General features: G+C 33.5%; 1 protein-coding gene across 10 annotated transcripts in view; it reads left to right on the forward strand.

Annotated features, from left to right (window-relative positions):
• The window catches only part of LOC127848514 (protein mono-ADP-ribosyltransferase PARP15-like), a 38,250-nt gene extending 21,668 nt beyond the window's left edge, over window positions 1–16,582 (forward strand). For 4 of the 10 annotated variants that reach the window (XM_052381021.1, XM_052381019.1, XM_052381022.1 and 1 more), the window contains exons 5-15: window positions 446–752; window positions 3,308–3,556; window positions 5,348–5,587; window positions 6,940–7,096; window positions 8,804–9,047; window positions 9,569–9,772; window positions 10,561–10,639; window positions 11,189–11,407; window positions 11,798–11,937; window positions 12,272–12,449; window positions 12,725–14,449. In XM_052381021.1, coding sequence (XP_052236981.1) covers window positions 9,581–9,772; window positions 10,561–10,639; window positions 11,189–11,407; window positions 11,798–11,937; window positions 12,272–12,449; window positions 12,725–13,020 — 1,104 coding nt within the window. In that variant the 5' untranslated portion in view covers window positions 446–752; window positions 3,308–3,556; window positions 5,348–5,587; ... (1 more) ...; window positions 8,804–9,047; window positions 9,569–9,580 and the 3' untranslated portion in view covers window positions 13,021–14,449. Of the gene's footprint in view, window positions 1–445; window positions 753–782; window positions 1,286–2,800; window positions 2,915–3,307; window positions 3,557–5,347; window positions 5,588–6,939; window positions 7,097–8,803; window positions 9,048–9,568; window positions 9,889–10,560; window positions 10,640–11,188; window positions 11,553–11,797; window positions 11,938–12,271; window positions 12,450–12,724; window positions 14,450–15,782 lie in introns of those variants that run through there. The other 6 variants (XM_052381023.1, XR_008034559.1, XM_052381025.1 and 3 more) reach the window with 6 other exon arrangements.
• Window positions 16,583–18,531: the final 1,949 nt, after the last annotated feature.

Raw genomic sequence — 18,531 nt, forward strand, 5'->3', positions numbered from 1 at the left:
ATGTCATTACAAAATCACAGACTAGTTTTTTTTGTTAGATAATTGTTTTTTTATTTTAAACTATGTCAGCAAATCAAATACTTATTTCTCGCAATTAAAAAAACAACAACATGAAACCTCTTGAACACACATGTTTTGTGTATTTGTTTCAGCACAAAGCCAAAGTAAACTGTTGCCAAACTTGCATGTTTAGGTTTAACAAAATAGATCGAAATTTGTTAATACCTTTGATGCATCATGATGATGCAGGAAGGTGTGCGTTACGGGCATACATCATATTATACGTTGATGAATATATCGTTTAAACAATTTAATCCTTTAATATTTTACTTGAATACAAGAGAATACTATTGTTGTACCATCTAGATTCATGTAATTGAAAATGTATTACTCCATGTGTGCAACATATAGTTTATAAGTGTTAAGTTTAGCTTTTATTTTTCAGATGCAAGAATCAGTGACAGGCGAAAATGTCAATGCAGAGTTGGAATGTGTCCCAACACAATCATTTGCTCTGAGCATTCTTATGACGTCTGATTAAGATAAATATTCCGACGTCGACATTGTCGAATCGGGTTCAGAATCAGTGATCAGTAAAAAAGTTACCGTTACTGGTTTTCAAGAAGGTACGGCAAACGAAGAAATGAAAACGTTTTTCGAGGGTATATCCAGCTCGGGTGGTAGCAATATTGTTGCGTTTGATCTCAACCAATACCAAAATGTGGTCACTATTGAATTCGAACATCACAATGGTAAGCAAATATTGACTGAAAGAATAATAGCTGCTTACACACATTAATAAATAAGTGTAATCGTTTAGAAAACCAAAACAACTAGATGTAAAACAACAATATTTACTTTGCTTATTTAAGTCTGTGTTAAAAGTCCGGGTACAATGTTGTTAGTACTAATAAATCATAATTTGATTGACGACTGCATTGTCTATTTAACGGTTTCTAAACAGCATCATATATATACTATTTCAATATAGGCTGTTTCAACTTCGCATGCTGTAAAGTAGTTATGATTGTAACACGTGCAGGCCTTCAATCGTTCCTATTTTTTCCTACTTTTCCCACTTTTTCCTACTTTTTTTTATTTCCTTCCTACTTTGTCCTGTTTGTGCACTAAAACCTCTTTCTATTCATACTTTTTTGCTGGAGAAAAAGACACAATTTTTTGTAAGTTGTATTTTCAGAGTGTAAAAGCTGTAAAACTCACAAGTTTCTGTTGAGGAAAGGTGTGGCAAGCAGCTCCAGCCATCTGATGTTAACTAGTTTTTAAGGTCAGTATTGGAGTTATTGATTATATAGGACGGCTAGTTGTTATATGGGTACAACTCCAAAAGCATACAGAAACAATAAATGATATATGTAATCAAATGATGCACTGCTGAGGTTTATTGGTTAATTTCAAATAGACAATTTTAACATCAAATATTATTATCAAAAATAAAATATGATTAGGGTGGCCACACAATCTGGAAAACAGGGAAAATTATCAGGTAAAAAATCCCTGCAAAGATAAATAAGGGAATTTCAAAATTTTGCAAAAAAGTGAATTATCAGGTAATTATACAAAAATTGGACTACTGGTATTTTGTTTTCCTGACATTCAACAGATATCAATCTTCAATACATGTATCTCAGGTATTGGTGCAAGCTTGAACATTTATATTTGCCTTTAAAATGTTGTGGTTCATTTGTAAATGTAACAAGTACATGTAACAATAAACAAACAAAAATTGTGGCCACTATGAGGATGCTTTCCATTAAAGTTTGTAAGAGGCCTTTTCACGTTTTGGTAAATTGACAAAATTTAACAACAAATTGTTTCAGATTCGCAAATTGTCGTTGTAGTTATGATATTTGTGAGGAAACCGTAATATTGAACATTTACCATGCTCACAATATCAATTATATGCATATTTTGACGATTTAAAAACTGGAAAATTATTAAGCGTTGCAACGCGAAACGATTGAATAATTTGGAGAGATGTGTTGTTGTCGTTATATTTTGTGATACTAAGAGGATTGCTTATATAAAGTTTAAAATACACCAATAATCGTATGAGCTCGGATGGCCGAGTGGTCTAAGCGATAGACTTTTACTCCACGGGTCAGTGGTTCGAGCCCAGTTGAGGGTTGCTTTTTTCCTCCTTTTTTTCAAATTTTATTCTTGATTTATTACTGGAGCTTTTTAGATCCAATGTTTGCGTTTATCATTATAAAGCATTTAATGAAAAACTTCAATACAGGCCAAAATCTGTGAAAAGGTCCCTTTAACTAACCGATATTATTATAACAAATTATGTGTTTGTGTGTAAACAATATTGAAAAGCTATGACCAGCAAATGATGTTTAAACAAACATGCCATATGCTGCAGCTTTATCTGTTTTCCTGTCACTTGCTTGTAACATTATCCTGGTTTAGGTGATGCAATAACTGCATGCTACTAATGTTCGAACAATACTTTTGTCCTAAGATTATATTTTAAGGAATGCAGAATATTATTTTGTACTTAGTTATAGTTTAGATGAGGTTTACATGCACATTATATGGTATAAAGAATATAACATGCTCTGAATATGCTTTTAGATTTGACCCAACTTATGTTTGTTTGTAGAATATTGTTATTTTGATAATGTGAACCTAAATAGTTAACTGCAAACTAGTGTATGGCATGTGTTATAATTGAGTTAGCTGGGTGATGTGAGATGATCTCAATAATGCTAAAAACATTATAAAAACATGTTTTTGTAATTGTGTTACTAATAAAATAAAATAAAAAACATTTTAGACTGTGAACATCAGATGGCTGCACCTTTTAACTACAGAAGCTTGTCATGTAACAGCAACTAAGATATCTACATCAAATTAGCTTTCTGAATGGTGAGAATAATCATCTGTAAAGGTAAGAGTTGATTTACACAGATAAATACGATGTGGATATCCTTCCTATTAATCCTACTTTTTTATTGATAATCTTCCTATTTTTTCCTACTTTTCTATCGGACATCAGTTGAAGGCCTGCACATGTGTTATTGATGTTTGTATTGCACAATCAAACACCATGTAAATAACTATATTCAGAAAAAAACGGTATAGTCCAATCAGAATTGTCTATTAAGTTATAAAAAGGAACGTGCAACTGATTTTGTGTCCAGGCAAACTGTACACAATCTTCACTGTATCTCTCTTGACTAATCATGAGTTTCCTTAATGAGTTTTGTCAGATCAAACTATATACACCGATAAATACACACATATTATAACACGTGTATAATTGTAAATGTTGACATATTAGATGCAAACGAGGTCCTGCAGAAAGCAAATACAGAGGGTGGCATCCTCTACAATCGTACGATGTTGAAAGCATCACCATTTATTGAGTCCGTAATAGATACGTCTAAGGTGTTTGTGAGCGGCATGTCTGAACAAACTAGCGATGAATTAGCCACTCTCTTTATGGAAGCAAAATGGCATATTGAGCCGAAGAAAATAGTCCGAGGAATACTGCCTGGAACAGCACTTGTTGAATTCAGCTCACATCCAGGTTAGACGTATTAATGTTTTAATCATTTTATATTGACATTAAGTGTTATGTTATAAATATAGTGGGTATGTAGAAGAATTTCTCTATTGAAACAGTTTTTGGAATTTCATTGTCATATTGATTTATGAAACTGTTTGTTTTAGTGTATGATGCTATACATAATCTAGATTTTGAGTATTGATTAACAATATCCGCTGCAACATACATGTAAGCTTATCTTAAAACCATGAAACATAAACAAATGTTGGAATAACTCTTAAGTTATTGTAAAATATATAACGCCATTAATAGATGGCGTTTCACACAAACGCTATCTAGTGTTTTATAGTATTTGCTGCTTGCTCAGCTCATTGCTTATTTTTAGAAATAAAACAATATTTGTCAAAAAGTGGATATTTATTACCTGTCACATATACCTATAAACCCAATTACACACGATTACGGCTTTTCACCTGCCAACAATTCCAATTTATGTATATTCCCTAGCAGTTATTAAGAGGTGATTTACTAGAATCAAATACATTGTCTGGACTTACGTGCGCCTCTCAGGCTATTGGGTGTTTTATACAGGCATGTATAGCAAATTATAAAAAGTACCAACTGGAAATATCATAAATATATAGATAGTGATGTGCGAAAAGCCCACACCACACAGCACAATTTAATGTCATTTACTTGTGTATGTTTTTAATTTAAACACGATAATTTTTAAAAAACAATCGAGCTTCTTTCTTTAAAAGATATAACTATTTTATTTATGGTTAATGCAATTTACGTGAGGCGTAGCGTTCCCTTGAATACGTGTTTAGCTATTTCCCTTTGAAAATGGTATATTTACATTTGTTCGCGGGATATTGCGAAAACTAGATAAAGTATCAACCTTGAACATCAAAGGTAGACAGAAAGTGCAATGCCCAAAGCCAACACTCTCCTTCTCATATGTTTTTACAGTTATTGCTCTTTGTAAAACAAATATTTGTTAATTTATTTTTACAGTTTACGTGGGGAATATCTTGAAACCTGCAAAAAAAATGTGTATATTATCACCATAAAAATATAAAGCAAAACTAGCAATTGTATTTGACAAAGCTGTATGCAGGGATATTTTAGGCATGACAATGATAGTCCTTTATTTTTCTGAGTGTAGAACGCACTCCCCAAACACTTCTTATTTCCATCATTAATATCTTACACATCTTTATTATAAACATGCGTATAATAGAACACAAACGCGAATAACGAATTTTTATCTAGCAGAAATCTTTTTTTTTTTTGTCCTTTATTAAAGATTAACATCAGTCTTCTATTTTCGACAAGTCACCGTGCTCTCAAATATAAAGACAATTTCATTTAAAGGGGCCTTTTCACGTTTTGTTAAATTGACAAAACTGAAAAAAGCTGTTTCAGATACTAATATTACAATTAGTAATTGTTTAATGTTTAACAAATTAAATCAGTGCGGTTGCTGATAAAGCGATGTGCAAACAAAGACTGGAAAATTAGATTGTCAAAGGTAGTTATTTCTACGATAACACAACTACTGTAACTACATTTACAAAACTTTGACTTGAATATTGAGTAAGCATGTTCTCGCGAATTCGAATGTTAAGCTACTTTAAATTTGCTGTTGATTGCGATTAATTGCTTTTTGCAACTTTTAAAGCTTTAACTATGTCTTATTTAATATATATTTTTTTTATTTAAACCAATGTCTGCCCTCTTGTATTCACACATAGCTTGCTGTTACTTAGATGTGTTATTATGTGTAATGCAGTTTAGGATTTTTTGCAGACATCACTAAATTGAAGTCTATATGTAAGAATAATGCATGTGCTGATGCGTTATGGAACGTAAGCCTGGTCGAGATGTCGTCAAAGGTGTTGGTAACAGGCTGCTTTTCTACGACAACAGTAGAGCTTCTGGACCTTTATTTTGAGAATAAAAAACGGAGCGGCGGCGGCGATGTACTATACATTGAACCTCACTATGATTGTTCAAACGAATTCGTGATTACCTTCCAAAGTAAATTCGGTAAATGTTTTGTATTTATTGATCGTTGTGTATTTGTTATATTCACGGAAAAGTCCACGAGAATTTATAGTATAGATTACAAAAATTACAGTTTCTTTTGATATGATGAAACAGTTACCAACCCTCGATAATTTCTATTATTTAAATAAAATAATTAGTTCATGATAAAGAACATATGACAGACATGATACATTGACAGTTGTACCACATGTTGAGCTCACAATCAACGAATATGATGTGTTATTTATCAGTCCATAACACATTGACAATTCAGTTAAAAGAAGTAGATATTTTAATAAAACGAACTATTCAGCACTCGCATTTTCATTTTAATAGCGAAAGTGTATTAGTATAGATAAAATTGTGTTAATATTGAGATTTTTTTAAGAAACGTATCATACAGTTGAAGTTTTTTTGGCTTAACGCCTTAACCGTACAGTTTAAACAGAACTAAGTATGTGGTAAATTATTCATTCAACGCTTTTCGTACTTTTTGTCTCTTCACATGATTGATATTTTTGACAAAAAAGGTCCATCATATTTAAGCTCTTTTGGATTCTGTTTTATCAAAATAAAGTCCGCAATAGTATTTTCTACCTCAGTTTGACTACACGAAATGATATAATTTCCTGACAATGTATTCATGCGATTGTATGCTTGAACTGCAAAGATTGTTCCGTGAAATAATATATATACTTTGTTGGGGTCCTTAATTAAATCAGATTTATATGATCGTCTTGCAAAGCTGTTCCTAACGGATCGTGTCAGTTTAACAATGGTTACCAAAGCTCTCAATAAAACATGTTTACTCTATGTATTTTTACATTTATTTTTCAGATTTATTAAAGGACTAATCTATCTTTGTTGCTCATTCATTTGAGGACAGAAATAATAGCGGTGGCGAAAATTTTCTATGCGTTGAACCACATTTTTATCCTTCCAATGCAATTAGCTTAAAACACGAGTCATGTACCTTAGTTCACATTTATAGTACATATGTACAGTTATTGATCAAACATTAACGTAAATGTCCATATCATGTGTCCTGGTTCGAAAGGTCGTTGTACGGGATTTCTGACCACCCCATGGCATATTTCGTGTTGTAGTCTCCAAAATAGTATCGTCTTTTTATCTGTCTTCTTTTAGATCAGATGATGAGTACGTAAATTTGATTTAAGCTGTATTGATATCTTAAGGTGTCTGTGCGCAGTTGTAAAATACAGCCCTAGGGTATCGACTCACCGATAAACATTTCTTTTTATAGTTATTTTTTTGTCGGTGTATTTCTTTAAATTATTGGAAAAGCAATCGATGTGACATGCATTATCTAATTATATATTTTATAATAATAGATGCGGAAAGCGTGGTCAAGGAAGACAGGGCCCATGTACTTGACAACTGTAAACTTACCGTTTCTTTGTACTACCCTTGTTTGGACCGCGACCTTTCAGAGCAAATTACCATCCCAGAACCGGTGCTAATCGACGATCTTGACCAATATCGAGCAAAGTAAGATTCATGTGTATTGAACTTGTGTCACAAATGTGGCTTTATCTTTTTCGTAAAGGGTCAAATCCCGACAAGGTCGATGTATATAAGTTGGATGGGCTCATTTATGGGTTTTTTACTCAGTATTGTTTAAATTGATATTTAATTATAATAGCTTACACATAACAATTTACATTTTTTGTCTGCTCTGGATTCGTTTACGACCTTTTAAGATATGCATTTGAATGGGACATGGATTATTACCTGGCTAGGTTTTACTGCGGGACTATTTGTTTCTGTAACCAATTCATGTCCCTACATTAGCATTGCTTCATTAAATTAAAGATCTGAAACATATAAAGCGTTTCAAACGCGTTACGATGGAATAATTTTTAGAGTTATTGCTTTCGACGTATTTGTAACATTACGATGGTTGTTTATATAAAGTACAAAATACCTCTGTGATTTTATCAGCACCGATTACCGAGTGGTCTAAAGGCTAAACTTTTACTCGATGGTTCGAGCCCAGGTGTGGATTACTTTTTTCTTTATTTATTTGTAATCTTGTTTTATACTGGCGCTCTTTAATTCCACTATTCTATTTAATTGTCGAACGCTAACGCGTTAATTTTTGCTCAAAATACGCCGCATGAAAATACTTGAATATAAGTTTGCACGTACATGTTCCCTTCGGTGACTGTTAGAATCAAAGCGCTGAATTTGTTCGCCTTTGTATAATATTAGACGCAACGCAGTTTTCAAAATTATGTTAAAGCTTTTTATATCGCAAGTTTGAAATGACCACAACCCATTCAAATTTATAAAGAGTGTGTCTTAAAGCACAGGTCGAGGTGTGTGTTTTTTTTCCAAATCATAGATACAGCTAATCAGTGTGCACAGGCTTATCTTATTTGACATGCATTAAGCCCCGTTTTCCCTGAAAGCAGCCAATATGTACAGATTTCACTGATAAACGCTAGACTGGCCAATATTGTTTTACAAGCTGTTAAATACACACTATGTAGTGTACTAGTGAGAACAGGCAGATGAGGTAGTTAGAACAAACGCTTTAAGCATTTGTCGTCTGCTAAATTTTACTGCAGTTATCCACAGGTAGTCATGGGTTACGGTTCCTACCGTAGCTAAGCCATACTGATTTGCAAAATAGCGTCTGCATTACAAATAAAAATGAAGATCGTGGTGAGCACTTGGTATGCTTGTACAGAAATCACCGTATATCAAAGGTCAGGTCTCGGTTACTTAAATAGAAAAATATTACACATATCATAATTCGGATAGAACATATTGGACTGTGAATTTGCGAGTGGTCTGTGTCAATATTCTTCACCTTTTAATCTTTGAGCAATTGTCTCAGTCCACAAAAAATTACCGACTTAAAACGTGCATATGCTTTAAACACACGACTTGTTCACCTATTAAAAGGGATTAAATCATAATGCATAATATTTTATTTCGACCGCGGTTAAATCTATGATGCGTTTTACCAAAATATAATAACACTTAATACTGAAATAACAAGAGCGAACGATCATAGTAAAATCTTGTACACACTTGCGCAATGTGAGGTTTATCTGTCCAACCTTAACCATTCTGACGGGCGGCGATCTCTTTATTTGATACGCATGTTCACCAGTAGGGACAACGGTACTTCTTTAAATAATATATTTGTCTTGTGTACACATATGTGCATTGTTCTGTTTCTCGAAGGTTTTTGTTTGGATCAGACCAACATAAAGCGAAGATTGAGGCTTCATTGAAAGATGTGTTTGGACGACCAGTTTGGATTGTAGATAACAACAGCAGTGCTATATTAAAAATCGAGTGCATTGTCGATCCGAAGTATTTTGTATCACGGCGCTTTATTATCGATTAGAAAGAAAGAGTTCGTAAATGCCTTTCTTGGATAAACTACGAAATAAAAGTAGACGATTCAAATGTGGTTGCATCTGAGGTAAGACAAACTGTAACTTATCAATACTCGCATGAAAATGCAATATCTCCTGAAAATGTTTCTTTATTTTAATATATGCTGAATGTGATAAATATAAGTGCATATCTGTTTTAAACGATGTGATTTAAGAGATGTATGTGCTTCCGAATGTGATGTCCTTATAGAGGTGAATTATATTCTAAATTGTATTTAATTAGACGTTATTACACTATATATTATAAAACTTGATTAAAGCTTATACCCGTTATCACAAAAAAAACTTTATTATATATGTGCCTCTGGTGTCATAATGCGAAAGGCATTCTTTAAATTAATGTTTGGCCATCTGTTATTTAGTTCGTTTAATGTAAATTATTCGGATATTTGTAACGTTAATGTCTATGCCAACAACACTCAATTGTACATTCAGATGGATAAACAATTTACTTGAATTCTCAATATTGTATTACTTATTTTGAAAATCTGTCAATATCAAACCGGCAGTTTCTGTATATATCGATCAAATCGTCCTGTTTGTTTAGTTGTTTGATGAGATGAAGATCCAGCTACTGAGCATAAAGGTTCGACGCCCAGAGGCTTTGGCTATTGTCCTTGACAGAAAATCATCGGTAATCGTAATTGTAGGAGAAGTCAAAGAAGTGGATCAGCTCTCAAGGGACATTGCAAAACGTATATCAGAACTGCAAAATGATTTGAAAAAAAGCAACAAAACAGCAACAAAAACAGTTAAGTTAAATAACTTGAATACATGTTGTTAACGGCATCAAACATAAGCGGCCGCCTTCAGACGGAAAATGTAGAAATAACGATGGATGAAGAGACCAAACAATTTACGTTTTCGGTTTGTCTGTTTGTTACCAAAATACAATAATATGTATCGTATGTTGCATGCATGGTAAATATTTTTTGGAGGCAACATGCTCGATTCATCTATTTAATTTAATAAAATGAAGTTTTTCTACCAATATGATTTAACGTATTTATTGTCCCCTACCGGTGACTTATGGTTTGCGCTCCGTGTGTCAGTCAGTCAGTCAGTCTGTCACACATTTCTGGATCCTGCGATAACTTTAAAAGTTTTTCATATTTGTTCATGAAACTTGAAACATGGACAGATGGCAATATGGATATTATGTACGTCATTTCATTTTATTCCTACGTCAAGAATTCTGGTTGCTATGGCAACAAATAGACTAGAAACATTGCTGAAAATGATGGATCCTGCAAACACTTTAAAAGTTCTTCATATATTTTTTCATGAAAGTTGAACTATGGGTTTATTGCAATATGGAGATTATGCACGGTATTTCATTTTGTTCCTACGTCAAGAATTCTGGTTGCTCTAACAACAGATATACTAGAAATATTGCTGAAAATGGTGGAGTTTCACCGGTAGGGGACCATATTGCTTGACAATAGTCTTGTTTTTAATGGATTTAAAAAAATGCGTACATAGTAATATTTTGTTATATTTATTTTTAATTAATATAATTGTTAATATTATGTTTTTTAGGGTAGATTCCAAGATGTAGCAAATGCAGTGAGTATTGTGCAAGATACATTGACCAACTTTGTAAGAACTGACGTGTCAGGTACTTTCCAGCTCGTAACTGTTTACTTTTTCATATTGCTTGTACTTACGCATGTCAATAAGCACAATCTATATGATGTGTCAATGAATGATCTAAACCTTAATTGTTGATCTTTAGTTTAAACCATATCTTTTCAGCTAGAGCTTTCGATCTGTAAAGCATACAAGTGTTATTGTTTTAAAAACAAACAAACATGGGTTTAATATACTGCGTTTTATTTTTTGCGTTTTGCTTTTCCAAAAACAAACAAGGCAACTTTCAATAGAAATTTGATTGGCGTTTGGGATTTTGAAAAACGTACCACGCTTTACATGTATAGTAGCAATGAAACTGATCTGCAAAAATGCGTGAAAATTCTACGCGAAACCTTACTTCAGTCAAATAAGCCGTTGTCTGACGATGAAACTGCTGTTTTGGGCAGCTCCAAGTATACAGATTTTTTGCATCACTTAGAGACAAAACACGAAGGACTCAGATATTTTGCTGATTTGTATGCTTCTGGTATGGTGGCATATAGTAGTCACACTGTCGGTATGTCTGTCCGTCTAGTTCCGAAGAGCAAGGACATGCAGTCTTCTACATCGGAGCTTTGGTCGACTCCCTTTGGATACCCAATGCTGCCAATGGGATACCCTTTTGCTTATCCCAATGTTCCAGTTGCGGGAATCGGTTTGCTACCAGTTTCAACGGCTGCTTCTCCACAATCGCCTTCAGCCTGTCCAATATTTGTGCAGCCTTATTATCCTGGTCATCCAGGGCTTCACCAAGGTTATCCAGTTTTCTATATGCCGTATCCATCATTTCCGAACTTGCCTCCGCATTTTCCTCCTGGACAAACTCCATTGCGTGCGCCTGTTGCTTCACCAGAGTTTTACAACATGAACAACGATTCACTGAATTCACAATCCCAACGGTGTGAAGGCTCTACGCATGTCAAATTATCCATGAATAAATACATACATAAGATAAGATTGTTGCAAGCGCTTAACATGTTTATCTAAACAAAATACTTATGTGCAAAGTATACGGTAATGTTTTTTTTAAATATGTTAAAATTGTTGCATACAAATACATGTAGATACAATTTTATTTCTATTATTGTTGTAATCGGTTGCACGTTAAAATATGTTTCCTTGAATATTGAATGTTTACTTTAAGTTCCTCTTCCTCCAAGTTGGCAAATGACGATCGGTGACAAAACACAGATTGTTACGCTAAACCCTTTAGGCCAAGAGTATAAGACACTGGCGCAGAGATTTTGTTCAGAAACTTTCGTTCCGATGCAAAACATAGTTACGGTAAGTCATCGTTGCATATATAGCGTAGTATACTTATGGCGATACAGATGTAGGAGTATATCGTGTTTCAGGTATACCTTATTATTAAGTGAACATTATTTATAAGGTTTTGGTTAAATGTTATAATGACTAGATGCCTGATTGTTATTTGTTATTTTGATACATGTATGACCCCGCTGTATATTACGAATTGTCTATATATTCACGTCCATGTTACATTCTTTATTCCTTATGAATTGTTGCGTTGCCTTGTATAAATTCAAAGCCTTATTTACTTGTAATTTGACTTAAGCTTTGAGTTTCGTGTATTACATGTAAAGCGTTGATTTATCAGATTGAACGAATCCAAAACTCTACATTATATATGCAATACTATGGAAAGAAGAAGGAAATGGAGACTGCCAACATAGGATCGCGCAATCCTATCGAGAGACGATTGTGGCTTGGCACACGATCCGGCGATGTTACTCAGAATATTAACCAGAAAGGTTTCGATCGCAATTTAAAGATTGGTTAGATTCCATATCGTTATATATCACTGGAAAATAAATGCGTTTTTAGTAAAATTTGCATTGCGAATTAGTGTCTTTTTTAAAACTATGGTCTTAATCTGATGTCGTGCTCAAGTAAATAGAGAAGTTTGATATTGTAACATGCGTTATTTATCTGATAAATGATAAATGTAGTTGTGTTTACATTCATATGGCACTAAACGCATTGTACATGTGTTTTACTCATTCGTTTAAGCGTTCTATTTGTATTAATGTATTGTTTGTTCGCTCTACAGGAGCAACACTAGGTGCCGGAGTTATGTTTGCAGTCGATGCAAGAACAGCATTAGGCTATTGTCAAACAGATGCTACTGGCACCAAGCGCATGTACTACGCGGACGTTCTGACAGGGGATTTCTGTGCTGGAATAAGCGCTGGAATAAGCTATATTACAAAGCCACCGTCTCGACATGATCCTCAGAATCCTAAGCGATGCTTTGATTCGACAACTGATAATGTGTCTGCACCGGGCCTCTTTGTTATTTTCCACGATGCCCACGCTTACCCTTCGTTTTTGATAACGTTTCGTTAACGTTTTGAGTTCACTTGGAATCCGGTATAAACTTTCTCACGTATTAAGAAAAAGTATAAGGTATTGTTCTCGTGATCTTCATACTTTTCATAGTGCGTTTATGTTAATTATGAAAATTGTTTTGCGTGTCAGTGGATCACGATGGTCCTGTTTTTAATATTATGCTTTTTATTGTTTTGGTCAAGTTTATATGTGTGGCTGCCACAATCCTGATAAATGCCTGTGATTACATGTGTAAACTATACAAGTCAGTTTGTTACGCACGATTACCAACTCAACTCCTTTGTTCGTTGATAGTAGACTTTAAACGTTCACATTAAGTATATTTTAAACGTTCAAATTAAGTATTTTGTACTGTTAAATATATAACTTTATTATCTTAATCAAAAATTACATTGTATTCCGATTTTTATGCTTTTTTACTGTTTGTGTGACCTTGTGTAAATTTATGTTTAACAGTGCACATGTTGTTGTTGTATTTTCTTTTTTCTGTTCTATATTCTGTATTTGATGGGCTCGTCATTGCAAATACTTTGCAGATTTTTAATTTTTTAGAACATTTACACACATGTGTTAATATTTGCTAAGTTATCATGTTTATGATATTTGAAATATTGTAAATTCTGCACCAAGAAGTAAATGTTTGATGTCTTAATACTGCATTTTGAATTACAAATGTAAATAAACATTCATTTAAGTTAATTTTATTGTTTGAATGGAACACGTTTTCTGGGGTGTTCTTTAATATTGTTTCTAAGAACATCATGTTATGTCCTCTTTATTTAGTTTTAGCTTATCATAGAACAATATGCTAATTACGAACATGTGTGATTATCTGTGATAACCTATTGTTCGTTGTGCTGTGTGAGTCGTCCTTCGTCAACATAAACATTGTGAATATTTTAGCGGTATTCACGAGTTGTGTTCCTTTAAAATAAGCCATCGGCATCGCAAAGTCAAAAACAATTAAAATCATGTTGAGCGAACTTACTTGAGCTTTCTCAAGCAATGGATTTAATCTTAAAATATATAATTACCATACAGTGCCTAAGACATAATACCGAGTTCAAAAATGGTCTCGAATAATTAATAAACTTGCTTACTGATGGCATAGGGGTTGGGACTGTATCCTTTATGTGGCTATAGCAAAAACGTTTTTACTGAACATTTAAGTCCGTCAGCATGAACCGTGGCCATAAACGTTTGTTATTAGGTTTAATGGAATGACTCAATACTTGAAAACAAAACATGAATGCAAGGGCCCCGTCAGGTTGTCTAAAGTAAAGTCTTGTGAACACTACCTGCTTAGAACAGTTTTGGTCCTTTCTGACTCAGGTGAGCTTATAAGAACATTTTGCCTTCTTGTATTGTATGATCTTTCCAATAAATAATCAGGATATTTTACATATTAAAAATACATACAATTTAATCAAGTTATTAGACTCTTTCATCACAAGTTTAACACCTCGCTCGTTGTTTCATATAATTTATGTCGATGTTTGTGAATAACTACACTCGCAAAAGACCAATATATGTAATTCCTTTAGATCACAAGTATCGCATAATGTTTAACCTTCATAATCGATTGCTGTCGACATCAGTTTAACATGAATATGATGACCTACTGATTAGATGTGTGTGATAGCTACTTTGCAAATAGTGCCTTTGCTAAAGTTCTCTTAGCTTGACTGTCATTGTGTGTAATTTAAAGCTACTTTCTTATCGGATATTATTGTTGTTCATCACTATGAATTGCATTGGTATGTTCAGGGCGACCTTTAGTTTCTTAAAGCAATATCTATTAGATCATTTTATGTTAATGGCCAAATTGTTGTAATTGAAGTATTTATGTTTTGTATTGAAATACAATTTTACAACTTCAGTTTTTTTATATCAAATTTTGGCTATTGCTATAAGGAACACTGATTGTTAAGGTGTTAACTTTATTTTACGAAATACTTAACGAAATTTTCGTTGATTTTGAGCGTTATAGTGACTTTAATGAACCGATGGATTAGTGACACGTTGCGCTTCTATCAATAGCAATTCTGTCCTAAAATTAAGACCTCAGTTCGAAGTTCTCGGGTCTCAACATCGTTCAATTCAATGTTCTTGTATATGGTGTTGTGTTGTTTAAAGCTTTGAAATCGTTATAGATAATAATGTCACTAGTTGTTAAGACAGTATTCTAACCAATGAGAAATGCCCTTTCAAAACAATTGCATGACGTGACTCTTTAATTGCTTGCAACCATTTGCACAACCGTCCGTACGAGGTGATTTGCTTTGCCTTACCTATAGTATTAAACAATTTATTTCTTCTTGGAATGTTTTTATCAACGAGCTATGCATACATCATAACTGTTTATGACTTATGTTGTCTATGCACTAGATCTAGAAAAATGACACTTAAAGCTAGTTTTCAGGCATATCTAAGTGCGGTTTGTTAACTGTTCTTTCCGTTTTAACCGATTTTTAAAACAAAAAAGTATGTGCCCAAGTAAACTGTAAAAATGAATTAAGCTTCTATTACATAACAGAAATCATTTTTATAGGTTAACACGACTTCCAAATGTTAATTTTTCTTACAAGTGATCTGCATGTGCTATGGTAGGATTGTTTGTTGGAAAGTCAACAAACTATACAAAAAGATAAACCTGAAATAAGTTATTCCAATTCGCCTGCAGTCAAATGATACATGTTTCCATGATTTAACGTGCATTTTTAAAGTTACTATAATAATTATTACTTTCTTTTGTCTAGCCCTGCACATGGAATCTCGATGCGATGACACAGATGTTGTGAATGAAAACATCACATCAGTTGCATTTGACCATCCGACCATCAAACAATGATTACATCGAAGTTACTTTAACCGTTGCAAACATGCAAAGGTCTATTAAAAAGATGTGTGCATATTTTGTTTACAATAGTGCATCATAATGATAGTTTGCATCGCTCGATTTTGAAAATATAGCTCAATATAGGTTTATTTAAACTATAGAAAGACCGATTTGATGGATATGTAGAACGGTTACTACAAAATATTGGGACGCTACAATATAATAAATAAGCATATTGTCCGACGAGTAAAAGAGCCTATAAAGGTATATGGAATGAGGTAGTTGATTGCGGAGGAGCCGTTTGTATGAAGTCCGGAATTACGCAAGGCACTATTATAGTGGTTAGATTATTTTTTTTCCATAAAACAGAAACAGAAACAGTATCAATAACCTTGAAGGTGTTATATTTATGCAACGGCATTATCAAATAGCACGCAAGGAACACACTTTCTGTATACCAGGAAACGCAAGCATTCAGGAAGTTGATAATAATCAAACTATGACATAACATTGGGTCAAATAGTCTTAACCTTACATGTATAAAAGAACAATTGTTAAACTTACCCGCTGCATAATACATCAACAGAGAGAAGTATCTAAAGATATTTTCCATCGTCAATTTGTAGATTTAGCACACTTTAAGTTAAGATTTACCAATTGCTATACTTTCGAATTCACGCTACAGTTGGGTTTATTGAAATAAAAATTAGTGCAGCATTACTATTCGTCGTTGTCCTTGGTTATTATTGATAGTGGTATCGAAATCTGGGTTTCCAATTTTACATAATCCTGATAATAATGTACGAATTTCTCTTCAAGTGCGTGCAATATTTGATAGACAGTAATTCTTTCACCCTTTAGGACAGTGGTTTATTGCTTTATTTGATGCATGCCAAGTGACAATCGCTTAAATACATAAACAAAAAGATGTTCCACATAATAGAGCGTATTTCAATCTACTTGCTGTTGGAAAATAGAACTTGCGATTTTGATATCAGCATTTCATTTTCTCACATGTATACGCCACACGAATGAATTCTGAGGTAGAAAGTAAACAACTACCATTATATTATATAATATTTAAAATGTTTGATTGAGAATACAAAACGACACATTTATTGGCTGCGTCACTTCCATACCGACATCTTCAATATTTGTGTTTGAAAAATAAAAATGTGTATATAAATGCTGCTGCATTTCATAAGTTCAAACTAAAAAAAGAACACAACACATTGTTATCGTATGTTTTGAAATCAATTTTTACATGTTTGATATACTGCATTGTTTTCATTGCAACTCGGTAGGTAAATTACTCAATTTTATTAAAACCATGAGGCTTAACAATGAGCTATTGTGTTGTTAAATGATCAACGATATTTATGGTATCATGTCGAGTTCAGTGTGCCTTATGAAGCACCCAAATAACCACCTGTTATTTGTAGAACCGCTGATGTTAAAGTCAATGTAATTATGCAGATTATATAACATAATCATATCATAGCCTTGATATAAAAGACAAATGTGTACTATATATTTTACAAGAATTTACGTCTTAAGTTGTATTTGACATTGCAGCCTTCATATATATTATATAATCGTTAAGTTCTGTACTTGAACCTAATACATAAAAATATTATTAATTAAACTAAAATAATGTTTTTATATAATTTCATTGACTAAAACATTGAATATGAACATACTAATGTAATGTGTTGTTGCCATATGATTGCATATGATAATATCGTCAAATGTACCACATAGTGTCAAGTACGCTTTTGTTTATTTTGTACAGCTTCATACTAGAAGATTGTATTAGACCTGATTTTCTCGAGAACAGTTCACTAGCAATCCAACAACTTTAGTTCGTATAATTGGAATACACCGTCTATCCAGTGCACGAATGCAGCCGCTTCTCTACTTACTCCAAGCATATCAACAAGATCTATATGTTTGTCCCCTAAGAGCGACTTGACCTTTTGTATACGGCTGTAAACATCGGCGTCGGTTATATCAAAATTCTTAAGCCGTCTATTTTAGTTTTTCTGACCACCTAGAATCGTCAGATGTGGTTGAATATCCTCCCAAGTCACGATCCTGGACAGGTCCTTGCCAAGAAGTACCATTGTTTCACATAGAACGTATACTAGGCGATCATCTGGTCGGTTCATTGACCTGAGAGATGCAATATCAATATTGCTGATTTGTTCAATAGCTTTTATGCACTTCAAATACCTCAACAAGTAATTGTGTCTGGCACAGGCCTTTCGAAATAGTTCGACGACTTTCCTGTTGCGATGTAGACCACTCGCACGCGCGTCATTGAGAGCATGTGCCAATAGCTTTATATCTAAGCCTTTGACACCCTCAGTGAGCCTTCCAATCATATCAGCACGAAATTCTTCCATTTCCTGCGTTGGGTCAAATTTAGCTAGCACGCTATAGTTAATCACGTGTCCTTTATCAGTTGCATTCAGTGTTGCATCAATGTTCAGAATCATTTCGGAAACTTGTTTAATTGGTATCTGTATAGCGATGAAACCATCTTTAGATGGGGAAAATGAACTGTTGCCACCATCTGTGGCATAACCATTATCTTCTTCGGGGTGCTCGTCATTCTGATTTACCACATCCTGCAACGTGAAACGTAATGATACATTCCTAGTTCTTGT

The sequence above is a fragment of the Dreissena polymorpha genome, chromosome 10, assembly GCF_020536995.1.
Source record: "Dreissena polymorpha isolate Duluth1 chromosome 10, UMN_Dpol_1.0, whole genome shotgun sequence".
NCBI classification, from domain to species: domain Eukaryota; kingdom Metazoa; phylum Mollusca; class Bivalvia; order Myida; family Dreissenidae; genus Dreissena; species Dreissena polymorpha.